Source organism: Pterocles gutturalis, unplaced genomic scaffold (assembly GCF_000699245.1).
Source record: "Pterocles gutturalis isolate BGI_N339 unplaced genomic scaffold, ASM69924v1 scaffold42655, whole genome shotgun sequence".
In the NCBI taxonomy this organism is placed as follows: domain Eukaryota; kingdom Metazoa; phylum Chordata; class Aves; order Pterocliformes; family Pteroclidae; genus Pterocles; species Pterocles gutturalis.
In genome coordinates, this window is record NW_010139817.1 from 67576 (window position 1) to 88003 (window position 20428).

Below are 20428 nucleotides of genomic sequence, written 5' to 3' on the forward strand. Positions count from 1 at the left end.
CCCCCCCCCCCCTAAAATGCAGTCAGATGGATATCTCCAGCTAGTTGCTCTAATTCATTTTTTTGGCTTGCACTGACATTGCCATCATAAAATGTATGCCAGAGGAAACAACATAAAGTATAGCTATGAAAGAAAAAGCTACACACATTATTTAGATATATATATTAATTTTCTTATACAGTATATCTAATGTTATTCTTTTTTTTTTTTTGGTACATAGTGGTTTAGCTCCTCCCAAGTGTATAATAACTTCCATGTCGTGTATCTGAGTTCCATCTAAGAAGCATATCTTTCTTTCCACTCTGTAAGCAGAAGTAGATTAACTACTATAATGTTGGGATTTTCCAAGAATCTCCCTGAGAGAAGAACAAAACTAAGACAAAGTTAAGTCAGACAAGCATGTATTCATTTTGATCTATTTAGGGACATCCCTAATTAGGCTTGTGTTTTTTTTATGTTAGACCACAGATGTGGCTTAATTCAAAGAGCAGATTACTCATGTAAAGGTTATGGCTACCTGGCTTGTGCTGTCCAGACTCCACTTAATGGGATGTGTGGTCTTCTGCATAGTGGGCAGCTTTGTTTATATAATCATTTGGATATCTGTTGTGAGTGGAGTGTCCAGAAAGATCCCCAAACTCCTGACAAGTATAAGGAATTAGAGTAAATGTACTGAAAAATGAAGGAAGTGCATCAGTATCTTCAATTTTTTTTTTCTTTTAACAGTAGCATCCCCTTGGACTGACTTACCTCCTGGGTTATGCCGTTGGCCTGTATCCAACCGCAGAGCTCAGCTAGACAGTGAGAAAGCTAAAACCTGGTGGTGATGAAAGTGAACAGAGTTTTGGTTTTGCCAGTGATATTGGCTGAGAGCCAGTTTTAGGTTGTTATTAATTGAGATGGGTTTTGTCAGGAACAGATGAAGGAATGGTTGCTTGATGTCCATGTTTTTTCCTACTTCTGTCAAATTCAGCATGTCTGTCTTTAAATGATATTGGTGATGATGTGTGTGCACAGCCCAGGAACTGTTTGTTCATTCAGGAAGTTCATGAAGTATTTTTTTGATGTCTAGGTAAAAAAAATAAATAAAAAAGAATCTCCAAAAAATCTAAGGGGACTTTAACAAGAATGAGTACACATGCTTCAAAATTGTTCAGATGCAATTCCTCATTATATTCTAATAGAGTAAATGTGACATTTCCACCACAGGTAGACAGAGACACCTTAATGTAGACATTTAAACATGCTTCTAGAGGTGACCCATGGTATTTGAGATGTCCCCACGGGACTGTCAGAGATGATGCAGTATATATGGGATATCCAGGGCCATCTACAGTGGTAGCTGGAGGCCAGGCAGCCTGTGCTGGGCAAAGAATTGTGTCAACACTGTTTATTTGATGGAAAACTACCTAGATTTTGGTGGTGAAGTGTGCTGTGTGGAATGTTTAGTTGTGTTACCATTGCCATATTTGTTGAGAATTTGTTACTGAGACCTGTCTTCCCTGGACTCATAAGGCAGTAGTGTTGCAGGGTGTTGCTTCATAAATACCTAATAAAGTTACTAGCTGTTCACATTCAAAGTACAATGTTACTAGGCTAGAGTTGTGAAGTATGCCTAATGCCTTGAAGGCTAATTTGGATTTTGGCATGGAGGAAGTCAATCCTGGAGCTGGGCTAAGGACTGTGTCCCCATTACTGGTGGCATTTCTCTTCCCTGAAGGTTAGGAGTGAGCAGCATCACCAGGTTAGTGCTGCTTGTTGTATGGCTGAGTCAGGTGCTGTGACTGTGACATGTTTTTCCTATTACTTTTGAAATATTTTGTGTCATTCAGCCTTATACAAAGTACTTACTTGTCAATAATTTCTGTGACTAAGAGGCCTCATTCTCATGTCACGTTGCCCCCAACTATGACAGCTCTGCTGAGTCTACAGAGCTATATGCTGTAATGAGGCAAGAGAACTGGAAAAAAGTAAACAATTGTTACAGCAGGTAGGTATGTTAAGATTTTTTTTTGAGCAGCATGGGCAACCGCCATTTCAATCACTCTGCATAAGACATTTTGTGGCTGTCAGCCCCCAGATGAAGAGGAGCTGTAATGCAGTATAATAAAATGTCATACCCTAAAGGACAGAAAGAACCTGAACACACACAGAACTGTCCATATGGATAAAGGAGGGATCAAATTGTAAGAGCAAGTTGCTAACGTACACTGGCAGTTAAAAACTGCACATTTCTTCTCCTATAACCTTTTGTGCTTGAGTCTGTAAGTGCTGTGGAATTAAGAGTTTTATTCTGAAGAGATAACATGTTTGAGTGCATTTCAGTTCACACAAAAGCTGGGGCTGAAAGCAGTAATTTGGGGCACACATAGTTCACACAGCATGGAACTTCTAGTTTCTCATGCTGTGCCAATTGCCTCTGTTTTACTACTAATGCATTTCAAATCTGCTTAGCAATAGCACAGCATTTTTCAATCTTTTTTTTTTTTTTAGGACTTTAATATTAAAACTGAAATTGTGCCAAGCAGCATCTCTGGTGTTTGGGCAGAAAGGACTGAGTCCACCATGTTCATGTTCTACATCACCTTAATTGGAACATGAGCTCATCTCCAAAGGCATATTTCATGATCTTCTGCTGGCTGCATAAAGTTACTTCCCAAAAGAAATCTAATTAGAATTTAGTAATCAGATATCTTAACAACTACGATTTTAAAATTCTCCTGAATAACTTACATGCACAGGACTTAAACTACAGCAGCTTGTCCTGTGCAAGACAGGTCCGTCACTAGCATGTGGTGAGGTGGGCTAGCGAGGGAGTTCTGAGCCTATCCTAGGGGTTACATAGACTTGCTTTTGTCAGAAGCATGGACAGATGTTTTTCTTTGCTGGAAAAACATGAGAGAAGTGGGAACGGAATCTACTAGTAAAAGGAAGGTTAAAAAACATATGGGTAGGCAGTTCATGATGTTTGTAGCTTACAGTAGGTTGCCAAGACAAAATTTAAAGCTCCAAATCTGATACCATCCCTCGAATGTGACCATATGCAATGCCAGAGGTGTGTGCCTGAGCAAAATAACTGGTTTGGAGAATGCTTAATGCAGCTGGTGAGGGGTACAAATGTGTAGGGTAAAAGAGGAACCAGTGTCTTGTCTCTTTGCTCCCCTGGATGGAAGCATGCTTCAGAATCTGAGCAGCCTGCCTTTAGTAGAGCTTTGGAGGACAGAGCTGCCCCAGGGTGTGCACTGATACAGCTTATAATATTTTTATTACTTGTTTACGACAAATAAAAATATTGTAGCAGCTGAAATGTTTCAGCATTACAGATTTCATTATTTTCAGATCTCAAGTGCAGTGTGTCTGATCCTAATTGCACAATTTAAATACTAATAATCATTCAGCTGGGCGAGTCCTCTGTGTATGGCAGACAATCCTTGTTTTAGAAAATACACATAATGGGTCCACATTAGTCATCTGTGTAATTCACTGAAGCTGAGACAAATGTAATAAAATGACCCCTGGGTAAAGAGATCTTTCTGTTTAGTTTCTGGAGGGATAAAGTTTTCCTGAAACCCTGCCACTCTTGGGTGAGCTGATTATTTTTTTACCTTCATTATATTCCTGTTTTCTACTGCACTGCAAAGCATGAATAAGCCTGTGGCCACTTCTCTCTAATGGTTTACCCCCCATATTTCTCTGTGTTAAGTCTAAGCTTGCTTGCCAATGATTGAAATTCTGGACTGAGCAGTACCAATTACACTAATTTATTTAAGCGGGTTAATTCTTCTGAAATGCTTTGCTTTGGAGTTATATTTATCAGCAGTCTATCTTCCCTGTGCTATACCTTCCAACCATTAAACTGCCCACAGAGCAGAGATTTAAAGAAAAACAATCTACGTCCTTTGCAATTATAATGAGATAATCTCAAAAGGTGCCTTCCATAATTACCTACATAATTTATTTAATATTGTAACAGTAGTTTGGTTGAAATACAAGAATAGGGATATAAACAGCATGGAAATTACGAGGCCATAGTTCACATCAGACTATTATCTGGGTAAGCTGCTCAGTCTACCTCATGCCATATCCAAGGAAAAGGGTGATTTGGGGTTCTGTGCCACAGCTGCCTTCTGCCCCATGCTCAGCCCTACCCTCAGAGCTTGGGCTCAGGGGATGCTCCAGCTTTCCTAGTACTGAAAATGTGTAAAGAACTCTGAAGGGGTAAAAATTGTGGTAGTTTTTAATGAAAGTGGATCAGCCTTTGCCATCTAGGCTGTCAATATAAGGACACGTAGAGTTAGAGAACAGGAACTGCGTGGGCGGCAGGGATCTGCATACATTAGTGAAATGGTAGCAATGGTACAAACTAGCACCCTGCAGCCAGCCTGCCGGGAGAACTGCATGTGGCAGGGGATATACCTCCCCTCTAGCTGTATGGTAATTGTACAGCAGCGGCGACTGGCAGGCTGCATTTCCTTTGGGTATGATTGGTGACAGCTCCCAGAGTCCCACTCTGCAATTGTTATCGTGCTGCTTTTTAGTATGTCACTTCGGTGGAGTCAGGGTGGTAAGCAGACGTGTTGCTGACATGACTGAAACTGCTGCTGAATTGGTGCTACGTCTGAGCAAGTACAAAAAAAAAAAAATACAAGCAGCTGACATTTTCTTTTAAAAAAGCTTTTCTGTCTAAATTTAGAAAATTCTTTGCCAAGTCTCCCAGGGATTTTTCCAGAGACAGTAAAAGTGCTCATAAATAACCCTGCGCCCTAGTAACAATACATAACACAGCCTGGATTGCTGGGATTTCAGCATCCCCTGACTAGCTGGGTACTGTGCAGCTGTCAGGGCTCTGCGGCTTCCCTGCATTGTTGACTGCCTATAATTAAAGAAAATTTAGCAGAAAATATTTTATTGTGTTTTTGGAATTGCTGTTGACTCTTACTAGTGTGACATTTCTTCTTGTTTAGTTGCTGTCAATAAAAGAGTGATCCTGTGGCATGAGAAATCTGCACCAGCAGCAGTGGCAGCTGCTCTTTGCCAGCCCTAAGCCTCATTGTTCTCCTTCTGGGCTCTTGAGCCTAAGTAGCGTCTAGGGTCCTTGGTCCCATAATGCTTCCTTTTTTTTCTTCATTTTTGCCACAGGTCGGGGAATTCAGAGCCCATGCTGCGGAGTGGACGGCCAACGTCACCGCAGAGTTCAAAGAAACTCGAAGGCGCCTGAGCGTGGAAATCTATGACAAGTTCCAGCGGGCTACCTCTATCAAAAGGAAGCTCTCCGCAGAACTCGCCGTCAACCACAATCAAGACCTGACTCCCTGCAAGAGAACCTTGTCAGTCAACCATCTCACCAGTGAGAAGGACATCTTGCCAGCTCTAACAAAGACAGACAGCATTTACATGAATGGTTTGACACCACACTGTGCAGCAGAAGAGATAGCTGTTATTGAAAACATTAAGTAGCCGTGACTTGGGATCCCAGTCCTTGAGAAGCTCTTGGCTTAGACTAGCCATTTACCTTTTTTTCTCCACCCTGTCGATGATCAATGCTAATAGCATTTTATATGTGTGCATGAGTTCCACAGAAACTACAGTCCAGAGTTACCATCACATCTCTTCAAAGACACAAAGACGAATGGCACTTCTGTTATCGAAAGATGCTGGAACAAGCAACGTCTTCTGCCTTTATCTGCCCAGACTGTTTTTCACTTCTCCTAATGTGCCATACGGCCTCAAGAATGATTCATACTTGTTTATGGTAACAATGTAGCTTTGAGGGATAAGTCCTTAAAATTTCAGGGTCTACCTTACTGAGCCTAGGAATGGACCATTTCTGGACTACAACACATTTGTAAATGGCAAGAAATTCTTATGCAGCCTTTTACCTAAGAAATTTTTGTCAGTGCCTTATCTTTTGAAGAACCAGAACCTCTACAGTTCTTGTATGGCTTTTTGTTTGGGTTTTTTTGCATGAGAAGTGTTTTTCATTTGAGCTTTCATTCTTCTTGAAACTATGGTGTTTTAAAGGTGTCTGTCATGAAGATACCAACCAGCATGAATGAATGCCAAAACTCAACAATCATCAAATCATGTTCTTAGCTCTAAATTTAAAGGCACTGCAGTTTCAAAGTTGCAAACATGTCCCCCAGAAGCATTTTGTTTTACTCAGGTCCAGCTGATACTTGTTCACACTGACTTGTAGAATTTGCAGACCCTCTTTGGGTTGTATTTTTTCAAGCAGTGTTCAGCAGTTCTATTTTTCCCTGCGTCAGATGTACCAAAAAAATCTGCAGCTTATCTATCGCTAAATTATTTGGTAGATGACAAGAGCAAATAAAAATTACTATTTTAAGGAGAGGCTCTTAATTGCTGTATTCTAATAACCACATCCAGAAAACAATGCATAAAAATACAGCGATTTTTAATAAGCATAAAGCTTCTGCCAGATATTTGCTCTCTGAAAAGGATTCTTAACTTCCTCTTTAAGTCGAGTCACACCAGACGCCATATGATATTTTACCCAGGAATCCTGCTGGAGTGCTTTCCTGAATGTCACACTGTACAGTGGCTGCCTGTGCCGGAGCTGTGACTAACGTGGGAATGCCATTGAAGCTGGTATCACTGTGACTTTCTACATTTCAAATAGAGATGGCTCTGAGTAGAAGTGCAGGCATGAAGAAGAGCTGATAAATAGCACAATCTGAATACTGATGATTGTTCAGACAGGATAGGCTGACGAGAAGCAGATCTAAACCAGACTATGGGTTTTCTTTATTGGTTTTAAGAAAACACATTAATTTTGTATCTTCTGTTTTGCTTATAGGTGTACATGAGATTCAGAAGAAACGCAGGATAGAATGGATAATTTTGCATTTTTTTCTTATGTTAGTCTATTGTAACCTGGCTGTACATAAAATGAACAGAACAGGCCTTAAAGAATAATTTAGGCTCTGTGTAAATTAAAAAAGAATGGGACTTTGATTGGGCATGATTCAAGTGGCAAATCTTACAGCATCTCTGACCATTAGATAACATGCAAGATATGAATGTTAATGTTTTTTGGATGCTTAGCTTGTTTTCTAATAAATATAAGTTAATATGTAAATTCAGTCAATTCAGTGTAAATATCAGTCAATTAACATTTCCAGAGTATGCTTTTAAAACTAAGGAAGTTCCATGACACAGCACCGGGCAATGCTCTTATAACAAAGACCCTTGTCTCCCCAGCACAGTGTTCTGAATGTCCACATGGCAAGGGTTCTTCTTGCCGTGTATAAACTGTGAATTGTAATGAAAAATAAAGTTTTTAATTAAAATAAGCTTTTCTGAATCTCCTGCTTGCTACAACTGGAATGCTAAGAAATAATTTGTGAAACTGATTTTTGTGCTTTCATCGGTTACAGAGCATAGCACTTTGCCACCTGCTTTAAGCTGGCTTAGCAATAAAGGCTTGACTCACCCAGTACAGAAATTACTTTTTTTTTTTTTCTTGATAGTAATAATAATGCTCTTTGGTTGTTGTACCTAAAGTTGTGTTTCTTGCTATTTTGTTTCAGAAACTTGTCAGGCCAGAGTTTCTTCTGTCATGTGCCACAGAGCTGATGGCAATCACTCTGACTTCGTACTGCGGGAGGTGCGGGGAGCTCTGACCTGCTGCCCCACCAGTTCTCCTGAGGTTGCTGGTAACCTCCTGCAGAAGTGTGTGAACAAGCAGCTCTAAGGGCAGTAACCTTTCATGCCAGAGCAGTCATTTCTGCAGTGGATATTTTACAATGGCCTCTTTATTTAGGTCTTGGCCAAGGGAACAGTAGCCTGTAACTGTGTGGTGGTAAGTGAAGAGGACTGTCCTCTTATATTTTTCCAATCTGATTTGCATGGGTTGTGTCTCAGTGCCTTTTGGATCTGATTTTCAGAAAGGAACTGGTAATGTTGAATGTTTATTATCTTTGACACTCAGAGATGTAGTAGGTTAAACCCTTGGGTTGTTCTAACTAGTTTGTGTGTTTCCATTTACCACCCTATAGAAGCGAGTGTCTATGTGGTTTCTTTCAATTTAAAGAAACTCTTGGTCATCTCAGGACCTAATGAAAAGAGTACGTTGTTTCAAGGTCCTGTGACAATGTTTGAGATATTAATATGGATATTTGTTAAATCCATTCAACATTTATTTACCTTGATTTTTGTATATGATCTCTGGGAAAGAACCCCTGTTAACTTCTATATAAAACGTAGTTTGTTTTTTTCATTTGTGTAACAGATCTAAATTATCCTACCTTTTCAAAATAAATTAGACTAGATTTGCCTGCTTGTAAGAAAGCATTAACAAATCCTTTATTTGTAAGCTTAATAACTTAAGAAGAAGAGATGCAACTGTCCAGAAGGTATAAGTGGGTAGAGTTATCATGATCCAGATGTGTCTAGAACCATTAATGTTGTTGGAAAAATCTTTTTCTCCCTCTCCACCTACAGGGATAGATCACAAATGCTGACCATGGCTAAGTGGATTTATAAAACTTGATGAACTCTAGAAAAGTTTTTAAGAGCAAACTTTTGTATTAAAACCTTGCATCTTTCTTGTCTCTGGAAATCTTGCATAGCTCACTTTTCCCTTCCAAGTATGGAGCTACAAAAGCATTAATTAAGACTTGGTGCAATTCCTTTTATAACCTCCTTCCTCTCACACACATATGGAGACATTTCCAGACTTAAGATACTTGCTACTGAAGTTTGGAAAAACGGTATTTCAGTTTGGTAGAGGGTTGTTTTCTCTTGTATTGCCAGTCAAATACCATAAAAAAGACATTGTCAAAACATTTTGGATGAGACAAGTTCTAGCACGTAAGAATCTGTAAAGGTACATGTGCCACTTAACAAAAAAATTTATTTCTCAATGTTACAGGAAAGATTACATTAATAAAAAATATCTGAAATCTGTTAGAGAAGTAGCTGGAGATACTCTGTATTGTTTGCTGTTGCCTATGACAGTCTTTTTTTGCATCCTCTGGTGTACTACATCTGGTAAAGTGTCCAAAGTCTCTACATTGGTCAAAGCCTTGATTTTTGGATAACATTGCATGAGATGTAGAGTGATTGAACCGCAGAGAATTTGTTTCATGCCCTCTTCTTGCTTAAGTACCAGGGGAAGTGCTTACTTTGGCATCCCCTCCATGCTTTGTGGCTCCAGACCGCCTGTCCTGCTTTTCCCAATCTTTAGGCAGCCTTGAACAGCTACTGTCTGACCTGCAAACAGACTGGAAGGACCAAACCCAGAAGCTTGCTGAATCTCCTGAACATCCTAGCTGTGCCTTCCTCTCTTCATATCTTCCTGAAACTTTTTTAGATACAACAGGATGAAAGCTGGAGAGTAGCATAGAAACAGACAGAAGTGCTAAACCTCTAAAGGGACAACCACCCTTGAACTGGAATGGACCTTCATTAGGTCACTAAGCAAAACCGTAAGACCAGGATGGCAGATTGGGAGAAAATCTGGTCTGTATGTTTCTGTGGATTTCCTGCTCCTCCAGCATTATTTCTACACCAATAAGCTCTAAACAGGAATACAACGTACCCTGTGGAAGAAGAAATGGAAGGCTGCAATACTTATGTACATATGTAGACCTATGACGAGCATGTAGGGTTCCAACCCTACATGCTCGTCATAGGTCTACATATGTACATAACTTTATTTCCTGGGAAGGAAATTTTCCTGTCAGGGAAACTACATATTGTGTCGAAATACAGCAGTAATATTTCTAATAAATTGCTGTCATACAATTATGTGGTAATTACCTTTCCTTTCCTACTTTCCAGTACTGTTTGAAAGGATTTTATATATTAAGAAAAAAAAAATATACATTTTACATTGAATTTGTCAGAGTTAAAGTAATTATTTTGTCATAGAAACATGAATAAGATTTTTTATTTGTGTTTCCCTGGAGATTTAAATGAACAATGTAACCTTACTGGAAACAAAGTGTGCCACTTGGAAAAAATAGAGAAGATGCTGATTTACTGTTATTGGAAATAAAAAGCTGTTGAGCTATGCAGCAATGTTAAAAATGCCAGCTCCTTTATCTGAGCGAGCATTCTTTGCTTTGCCAAATTACTCTTGCAGTTGTAAAGAGCCTGTGTGAGAATCGATGGGATAGGTTTATTATACTTAGAAAACTTGAACATTTCAATGCTAGGCCAGTCTCTATCATGCTTTCACAAACTTTCAGAAGAATATGTTGAATAAGTTTATAAAAAGGTACATTTCTTATTGTAGAACATCATTTTACCCTTTATATATAACAGCTAATACAGTAGCTTATACAGCTTTTTATTCTGGACCCAGATATATTCGTGCCTTCAATATGTATCAACATTGTTGTATCATCCTAAATTGACTAAAAAACCCACTTTGGTGTGTTGACTATTGTTCTGTGTTAATTTAGTGCTTCGACAACATAACTCAATTTAAAATCAGTATTTAGAAAGCCAATGGACTTCACGACATTTTATGAATTATAGCAGTCTATCTACACTGATGATAATAATAAATAATAAATTATTTATTGCCTGTTTTAGTTGTTTCTGAACGTTTAGCTAGCTTTCTAGTCTAGATGCTGTAGGCAGATAACTACAGAGAAAGCAACTCGTCTCTCTATGATTTGTAATTAATACACTGTGACCAGGCTATTGGTATTAGAATTCTTTGTGACTGAAACTGGGCTAATACGTTGTGTTCTATCTCCACTGTTACTAATTATTTTTAGTAGTATTCGTTAAATGCTCTGGGTGCACAGTTTTTTTCTGGGAATGTCATAAAGAGTGTTTATATAGACATCTTTAGTCTGACTTTGGCAAATGAATGTCCTCAGTGAGAAACTCCTTTAGAAGGATTTACTTTTATTAACTCAATTGCTAATTCTAGCTAATTCTCAAGACTAATTATATGTAGCCAGATCTTCGTTCTCCAGAGAAAGGCATATAACATGCATATAATAGAGATCCTGATGGGAATGTACTATTTGTCATTAGTAATAAATAACAGTATTCTCCAGAAGATGAACAACAGCCTGAAATGACTTCTTAAATAGTAGTTTAGTGATCACTCTTTTCTTTTTTTTTCTTGCATTATTAATTTGATGCTTCAAATTAAACCAGGAGGTCTGAGAAGTTTTGCTGAAGAGATACATCTTTTACAGTAAGTGTATTTTAGTCTTGTTCGGCTCAGGGGAGACAGAGACTAACTTTGCTGGATGACTAGAAGTAGGAATCTATTTGTTAAAAATTCTCTCATGGGAACATGAGAGAATGCCTTGTTATACTGTCAATGCTGATGTTTATACCAGTCACAAATCCGCTTGTTGCTGTGGATTTTGCATTTTCTCCAAAGATGATAGTATTCAGTATTCCGGCACTCAAGCATACTAAAGTAGAGTGCTGGAAAGCCATTCCTGAAGTTTTTTTTCCAAGATCATGTTTTTATCCAAGTTGCCCTATATTTTCTACCATGCACAAATTTCCTGACAGGTGAGTGCCAAACCCAACAGGGCTATAAGAGGACTGAAGTTAATAGTCTGAAAGGGGCAAATATAGAACGTGCCCACGGGAGACAGAGTGCATCCCTGCAGCAGACAATCCCTGGCTCAAGTCCACCAGATCTGGCGGTAAACTGGATGAAGTAAAGTTCTGCTTTAGCACAGCCATGCTTAGCATACCCTTCTCTGTAACGTATAGAGGATTTAGAATAATTTGTCACCTTTGCTTGTTCTGAAGCAGAAGTGAGGGAATGTCACAGATTTAAAGGCACTCTATTGCACATTTGGACAGAATGATAGCCCAAGAATTGCAGTCTTGGCCCTTCTGAACTGCAGAGTGAGAAGTCACAAAGTCTGAATGCTTTTTTTAATAGAGAATGCCTTAGTGGTTTGTAGCAAAAAGGAGGATAAAAAAATAAGGCTCCACTATGAAAAGTGAAAGTGGGAGTAACACGCCATATGCTATTGTGTGCTTTATGAAGTGGAGGTGGTACAGGCACAAAGATCCTTTCATTGCTCAGTGTCCTTAGAGACTGTCAGAAGAGTCAGGGCATAGCCTGCATTATAGCAGCGTGCTCCTGCTCCTCTGCAAAGCTTTTGCAAGCTCTGAATGTGCCCCAGCTATAAATATATTCTACCTTTCTGGGTGCCCGTTGACTAAGAATGATGGGATAGCTTGAAAGGGAAGAAACTTTTTCTCTTGCTCATACTGCACAAGTAGAGTAAGAAGAGATGGGTTTGGCCTTTGTAGGACAGGGAGAGCCTTGGGACAGGTACTCCACACCTGAATGCCAGATGAATTTCACTTTTTACAATATGAAGCCCTTAAAACACTGCTTTACATAGGGTTTTGGAAAAATGGCTTCCTATTTGCCTGATCAAGATCAGAGTAGAGGCTGCAGTTTTGTTTTATTGTTGCAGCTGCGTGCTGCTTTTAAGCTTGGCATGCCTTTTAATGAGGAAGACTGCAGTACAAAATTAGCACCAGAAGTGGTCTCTACTTGAGTAGACTGAAAATATATGAAAACTGTTCCTTGAAAATTTGTAAAGAGAAAATTCCTCTAAATCCTTGCTGTTGGTTGGTAATAATGGAACTCAGGTTTAGACTTGCAATTAATTTTTATTGTCAGCAAAGAAGGGCTGCATTTGCACATCAGTTTAACTCTGCTAACCTCAGTAAAGTTTTTCTGTATTTACTGTCCTTCAACAGACCCTACTGCTCTGAGAGTAAAGGATTACATTGGAAAATATGCAGAGCCCTTAACTACAGACCATACCATAAACCTTTCCTCCTTTTCATGACAAGTCCAAAGCCACTTACTCTGTACAGAAAAACAGAATGCAGAAATTAATTAGATATTAGGAAGAAATTTTTTCCTGTGAGGGTGGTGAGACACTGGAACAGGTTGCCCAGAGAAGCTGTGGATGCCCCATCCCTGGAGGGGTTCAAGGCCAGGCTGGATGAGGCTTTGAGCAACCTGGGCTGGTGGGAGGTGTCCCTGCCCATGGCAGGGGGTTGGAACTTGATGATCTTTAAGGTCCTTTCCAACCCAAACCATTCTGTGATTCTGTGAAATGCATAACTAGATACAAAGATAAGTCAGGATATCTTCCTTTCATTCTTTGTTCGTTTCTGTCTCTATGCTATAGTTAAATGACTTCATACATTTTAAAGTTTTTTTTAGTGGCATCTCGCATAACAAATATAACTCATTGAAGCAAATTTATGTGCTGTATGCCTCTGGTTTGCACAGATTTCTGCTAGAAATCAAGAAAGCAATCTCCAATGCAGGTGGAAAGGGTTATTTATGAAAAAACACACATGACAACGGGTAAAGATGGACTAAGCATCTGATTAGTGTTTTCCCAATTAATATGCCAGAAATTTTGCAAACAATATCTTGCTGTAGAGATTGTGGCATGACATAATGTATGAAGAGGGGAACACGATCACATGCAGAACTCCATGGGTTGCCATTTCCTGCAGTGCCAGAGACAGCTGTTGGAATTGTATGCAGCCAAAATAAAACTGTCTTCCTATTTCTTCAGCTTGTCTGCCTGTCATTTTGGTAATTTTGCAGCAAAACGATCTTTGAAGCCAGTTGGAAGCACAGAAAGACAGGGATACTGACCTGAAAGGATCTGGGGGCAGCCACAGTGATTACATCAAGTTCTCAAGTGCTTTTTTCCTCCACCTGCGCTATGTGAGAGCTGTGCAAGAGAGGTAGCTTGACAATTGAAGTGCTATCTCTCGTCATATCACTGCAGATATATAGCTTGGGTTTGAAACTGTGAGCCTCCGCTAAATCTTCTCCTATCTGTGATAAAGTAAAAATGAATTCAAAGTATCAATGGTAATTCTTGGGACAGTAATTATCTCAGGAGCTTTTGATGGCTAGTCTGTTTTTGAGCTATATCTGAAGCAAGTGATCGTTAATGCAAGTCCAGAGCATTACCAATCAAGGTACCCCGAAGTCAGGTCCTTTACACCTCACTTAATACTCCTCTGAATACAGATGATGATGAAAGCCAGAACTAAAAATCATTAGCCTGAAAAATCATTGCAAACAAAATCAGTCCAACAGTTCAGCAGAATTCCTTCTTTCCTCAGTATTCTCCAGCAATACCCCACCACTATGATGCTACCACCTTTTTCTTTTTTTTATTTTTTTAAATTTTAGTTTATATTTGTGGTGTTGTACTGCAGCTAGAGAGGAATTTGAGTTAGGTTTGTGCACTCTATTCCATATACCATTGGCCAGTTTGGGTCTCAATCCTAAACCTAAGGTCGAATCCTAGGGTAGTAACTGGGGCTGTGCTCCCTCCCAGCTTTTCCTGCCCCTGCAGACACGGACACAGCAGAGACGCTGAACAGTCCTTGACTGTCCTGGCAGCAGCTCTGACCATCAGTGTGTTATCAGGTGCCTGCTCAGCACAAACCCAAAACACAGCCTCTCACTAGCTACTGTGAATAAAGTTAACTCTGTCTCAGCTGAAACCAGGACATGGAATTAGGATGATACTTTAACCAATGCAGTTTACTGGGAATGATTTATGGCTCTGCAATAAACAAATAGGATCACTGTAGTGAAAAGTATGGGAACCACAGATAATATGTTAGTTTTGTTTGTCATGTTTATTCGAGAGCACTCTAAACATCTGTCAAGTCCCTATAATGACAGGCATGTAAAATCAAAGCCAGCTCTTGGGGTCTGGTCTTCTCCCCAGAACAGAACTGCTGGCTCAGTGAAACTTCATAGTCTTCGGTTCTAAAGCAGTACTCACTAAATATCACAATTTTTCTAAAAAATAAGCAGGCGTTAGAGTACAGACTCTTGGAAAGCGTATAAAGGAGAACAGACATTGGACCTACACTTTAGGCTGTAACAATGGTTACTTCCATGTTTCCTTTCATGGTAGATGACAGTAATTATTAATTTACTAAAACCTATGCTGCCAAATCCCAGTAAAACACTAGATGTGAAGCTGCTTTGATAAATGAGGTAGCCAGATTGCTGGAGTGCTTCAGAGGTGCTACTCATGAAAAATCCAAGTCCAGTGGCAGGTACATGAAATGAAAAATATACAAAAGAAAACATAAAAGGAGAGCTTTGCTTTGAGTACTGCTACCAGGAATCAAAAGCCCAGGAGGGAGAGTCCTGGTTTTTATGTCAAATAAACTGTTGCTAAAGGCAATGTAAATAACCCTGCTTCCTACGAGAAGGCTATTAAAGGGATGTCCTTCCATCTGGGCAGAATATCAGGCCATAGCTCATCTCTGTGACTAACTCTGTCCCCCAGTCTCCTCCTGCAGTATGGTGAAAGAGGATAGTTTCTACTCAAAGGAACTGAGGGATTGGGCAAGAAAATAGGAATACAATATTTGCAGAGATAATTTCAGTGCTGTGTCCCTCTCTACGTTTCTAAAGTTGCTGTTGAAGTGCCTTTCCAACCATTTTTCTGTCCCTCTTCTTAAAATTATACTTTTGTCTAGTTTCTGAATAGAGGCAACCAAAAAAAGGTGGGTGGGGGGGAAGTCTTTTCTTGCAGTTTCTTCTCATTTTCATGTACAGTTGAAGCTCACATATAAATGTCACAACTGCTTCTCCTATAACCCACAGGGTAACATTGCCTTTAGAAAAAAGTGGGAGAGCGAGGACATTGCAGGAAAGGGTTTGCTTTAAATCAACCTGAAGTCTTTGTATTTGCAAAAGCACAATTTATGCAGTGAGTGGGAGCTTAATACAAGTGCAATTAATTGCAATGAGATTGCTAACATGCCTGAATGTTCGTTCATCTTTGCACTTGAAGCTACAAAATCAAGTCACTTGCAGGTGTGTTGGAGTCTGCAGCCAGCTCACTGTCAGTATAGCTGAGTGGCAGAAGGGGAAAAAGCTGCTGTGGACATCCTACAGCTGATCCTAGGATGACGAAGTGCGCTGAACTATTGCTACTTACGGCTGTCCTAAGCTGTGCAACCTCTGCTGCCTTCAGACCTCTTCATTGGAAAGATTTGTCCTGTGTATTGGAGCGACAAACACAGACTCAGACTGGAAACAAAACAGTCCCATCACTGTGGCACTTCAAATCACCTAAGCTTTTGGGAGATCTTCTTGGTGTTCAGTAACTTGCCAGCTCAGCAGTTTTGTTTTCTGAACAAGCGCTAGTGTGTGTGTTGAGCTGAGGAAGGTGAGGGAAGAGCTGCCTTGATGGCCCTTTCATGTTCCCCATTCTGCAGAGCAGCCGAACCTTCTGAAGATGCTTTTCCCACCCAGGGGAGTGCCTCTCCCATCTTTATCAGTCTTGGTTTATTCCATATGTAGGAGGACAGATAGGCTGATAGATGAGGTGACAACTGGGCCCTTTCCTTTCCTTTCCTTTCCCTTTCCCTTTCCCTTTCCCTTTCCCTTTCCCTTTCCCTTTCCCTTTCCTTTCCCTTTCCTTTCCTTTCCCTTTCCTTTTTCTAAAAAAAAAAGAAGTGTATGGAGAGGAGGAACTCAAATTCATCTTCATCCTTCTGCCATGTCACTACTCAAGTTGTCTGAAGATCTTGTCACAGCCTTCAAGCAACTAGAGGAAAACAAAGGTTATGGTATCACTTGTCTAAAAGGAAACAAAACCCCAACCATACCAAAAGAACACTTTCTAAGGCAATCTTTATGCATCTAAGATCCATAAAGGAAAGGGCACAATATGTCTAAATCTTGCTTTGCGAATCACGTGGAGGTGACATAAGCACAAGAGATGAGGCTGGAATATCACGTGGTGGGATTGATCCATTTTGTCTTCCCCCTCCCCCCCCACCATTTTTGAGGGACCTCCATGAAGCTGAATTCTTATGATGGCACCTATCAACTGCTGGTTTTTGTTTGTTTGGTTTTGGTTTTGTTTTTAGAATAAAATACAGAGTTAATATGTACTAGAACAACTTCTAGCCCTCGCTTTTATTATATTACAGAATGTTTTCCTTCTAATTCATAAGCCTCAAGTTTAAAAGATCAGGCTCGACATAAAAATATCTGAAATGACGGAAAATGAGAAGGAGAGACAGAAACCTCTGATCAAATGAAGGAATGCTAAGCTTTTCAGCTCACATGAAAGACTAATTACTGAGGTGATACTTAATAATTGATGCCTTCATTCAGTAGAGCTCTGAGATTTAGGTCCAATAAAGAATTTATGTACCTAAAAATAGTCAATACAGAACCTAATTTTCCAGCATGTAGTCCCCAGATAGGGACCCAGAACCCTATGCGTATTATTGAGGCCCTAGAGCAACAAAGCAGCAAAGGAAATCTCTCAGATCATCAGAGAGGGGCGAAGGCTAGTGCCCTCAGCCTGCCCACAATTAGCGCGGCTGGGTGTGCCTCTGCTAATGATGCAGGGGATGTGGCAGGGGGCTGAGGAGCAAGGGAGCTCTCTTCTGTCATCTGGTAGAAAGCGCCAGGGTTTGCTAGCACATAAGCTGCAGTGTCCTTCAGGTCCCAGTTGAATCCTCATGTCTAGATCCCGTTTAAAAATTGGAAATGCTTAAAATAGAGGCAAGTGTTATGTTCAAGATTTATCTGAGGATGCTGAGACGTGTTTCTTCACCAGCCTCAGTCTAATATATTACTGGGGGTTTTTCCTCCCAAAGCACTTCGCAGGACCTTTTAATGTGCAGTCAGAGAAGGCTGAAGTGGTTTTTGCTGCTGCCCATTTCTACACAATAGCTCTCACTCAGGAGCTCTCTAGGAGATTAAATTTCTTTAGTGGGAGAAGATGAGTTGTGTGCACCTCTGAAGAGCAGCTGAACTGTGGGGCAACAGGTCAGGCTCTTGAGGCAGGACTTTTACTTCTCCAGCTTGAAGCTGAAGTGGTGTGTGACAAATCACGGAGGTGAGGAGGCAAAAGCCCTGCAGCTCAGGAGCAAGCTAGTTAGTCTTAGACAGCTGAGCCCTGTTGCTGACCTACTGCCCACATAAAGCAAGAGGATGGAGAGGTAAGCAACTCTAGGGGCAGAGGTTGGCATCCAGCTTGGTGAAGTTCCAGTCTGGGAGAGGGCCCTGAGTACTAGCCTAAGAATTAAAGCTGCTTCTGATAAATAGCCTAATTCCAAAAATCTAGAGCTCTGGGACTGAAAGAATTGATCTAAGTTTTCTGGTAAAACAGTGGTTTTGTGCCCTGCAGCAGGGTGTGGCTGGGGCTTCATCAGCCTCCATCCCTGGTAGCTGTGATGGTGGAGATGATTGGAGAGTGGGGGTGATTGTGGAGTTGATATCAGGTGGTGGGGGTGGTTGCAGTAGTAGGGCTTTTTTGGTCCATGGAGAGTGTGTGCCTGCACAGAGCAGTGAGCTGTGGTGCCAGGATGAGGATCTGAAACTCCCTTGGATGGCGACTGATGCATCAAGACAAAGCCTGGTGAGTGGGTTAAAACAAGGAAGGAGGGTGGTGTGGTCACTTGTTCCTACTTTGGGGGGCATTGAGTTCAGGCCATGTTGGAGAAAGGAGTTGAAGGGTTATCTTGACTATTGCGGTTTTACTTTGATTTTTCTTTTTTTTTTTTTTTTCTTCTTTAAAAATGATGAGTGAGGATTTTGTTGCTGTTTTGTTTCCCACCAAGATTGTCTGGGACTGGAGGGAGTGTATGTCCATGAAAGCAGGGGGGCTTGTCCAGGGGGGGACTTAATCCAGATGGGGGATCAAGGGGTGGTGGTAGGGGAGTTATAGTGTTCCATGGTTAAATAAACTAGTATGTCCTAATACACAATATTGCTTCTTTTCTCTTAGTCTTGAAGTGAGAACTTTGATAGGTCTGAGGTTATCTTGTAGTTGAGCCAAGATAGTGATGCTTGCTGTAGAAAATACTATGACTGGTGATGGCAAGTTAAAATTCTTGCTGTTGTGGGATTCCTGGAGAGCTGTGGGAAATGTTCTACGGTTGTTAAGTAAGCAGGATGGTAAGGAATCCAGCAGCAACCGTGCTGCAGAGAGAGAAATCAAGCAGGAGCAGCACATTAATCAAACACCTAGGAGGAAAAAAAATATGCTGTGCAAAATCAGATGAGTTGCCTGTTTCACTGCTTCGTGGTTTTTTTTATGCTGATAGTTCACTGAAAAAAAGCTTTGTCAAGGTTAAGTGGTACTAGGTTTGGGTATATAAGAACAATAATTGAACAATCCAGTGAAGATCACTACAAACAACTAAAAAATAAAGTGGCTTTGTGATTCTGGCTCTTAAAAACAAAAAACCACAGCCCCACACCTGCAAGCCTGCCTTTTTGGTGCTAGTTAACAAATGTGTAGGTTTAGTGTTTAAAACCTCCTCTCAAACAACTGGTTTTTATTGCTTTGTTGATTGCTGTGTTAACTTAGTCACCTGGTTTGGTCTTGCATCCCTCTGGGAGAGGCTGTTCTCCCTCCTTTTCTCACTCAGAGCATTCAAGTTCTCACCATTCATGTTTGTATGAAGGCTCCTGTCCTTGCTTTGAATCGACTGCCTAATGACAACGGCACTAAGCTGTGTATGGTAATAAGCCACAGAAAGCCACATGCAGGAGATCTCGGTGTCTAGAATCGAGGGCTTTTGGATAGCCGCCCAGAGAGGTGGGTTTGAGGTACTGTGGGAAAATAGAACTAGAAATGTTTTACTCTTCCCGCAGAGAAATGGATTAACAAGCAAGCATTCCTAGGTTCTGGCTTGCACCTGCCAGGTGCTTGTGTGCTTGATTATAACATCTTCCTTTTGGCATTCAAGAGGAACAGACACTCCTTCCTCCCTTTATTTTAGCGCCTCTCAGCCTGCTTCCACTCCGGTACTCTCTTTGTACCAACACACAGTTTGCTGTTGCTTTGGGAGCTGCAAATGCCCTTCTACCCAAAGCAGATCTGTCCATGAGAGTCCTACTCTGTGCAAAGTAGTCTGCTTGGGCACATGGGTTACTACGTTTATCCACCTTCCTCCCTGGCATGAGCCAAGGTAGCTGCAAGTTGTGGGACTGTGCTTGGAGAGGCTGTGAATGCCTCACCCTCCACAAAGTACAGGCATGGAATAGTTTCCTCGGCAAGGCACTCGCTTTCAAGTACATTACAAAGCACGTTATGGTCTCTTCCATTCACCCTAATGCTTTCTCTGGGACTTTGCCCCTTTTTAGATTTTGGAGCCTGTGTGTATTTACAGGGTGTGCTTTTGGTGAGTCAAAGTTTTTCAGATTAAAAAGTTAAAAAATAATATTAGCTTTTTTGGATTATTTGATTTGCCAGATGCTGGATTGCAAAAAAAAACAAAAAACAAAAACCAATAACAACCCTTTTAATTTTTATGCCACCTTCTTAGCTTTACTTGTCTTGTCTTCACAAAAGAATGATTTGAACTCATGTCTTCATCTTCTGTGAAAGAAATATAAAGATCTTCTATATCACTGTCAAGT

The 20428-nt window shown here is 40.5% G+C and overlaps 1 protein-coding gene across 1 annotated transcript in view; it reads left to right on the forward strand.

Annotated features, from left to right (window-relative positions):
* Positions 1-5457, forward strand: part of KCNK2 (potassium channel, subfamily K, member 2) — a 72042-nt gene extending 66585 nt beyond the window's left edge. Inside the window, exon 6 of the mRNA XM_010083444.1 lies at positions 5140-5457. Coding sequence (XP_010081746.1) covers positions 5140-5457 — 318 coding nt within the window. The remainder of the gene's footprint in view (positions 1-5139) is intronic.
* Positions 5458-20428: the final 14971 nt, after the last annotated feature.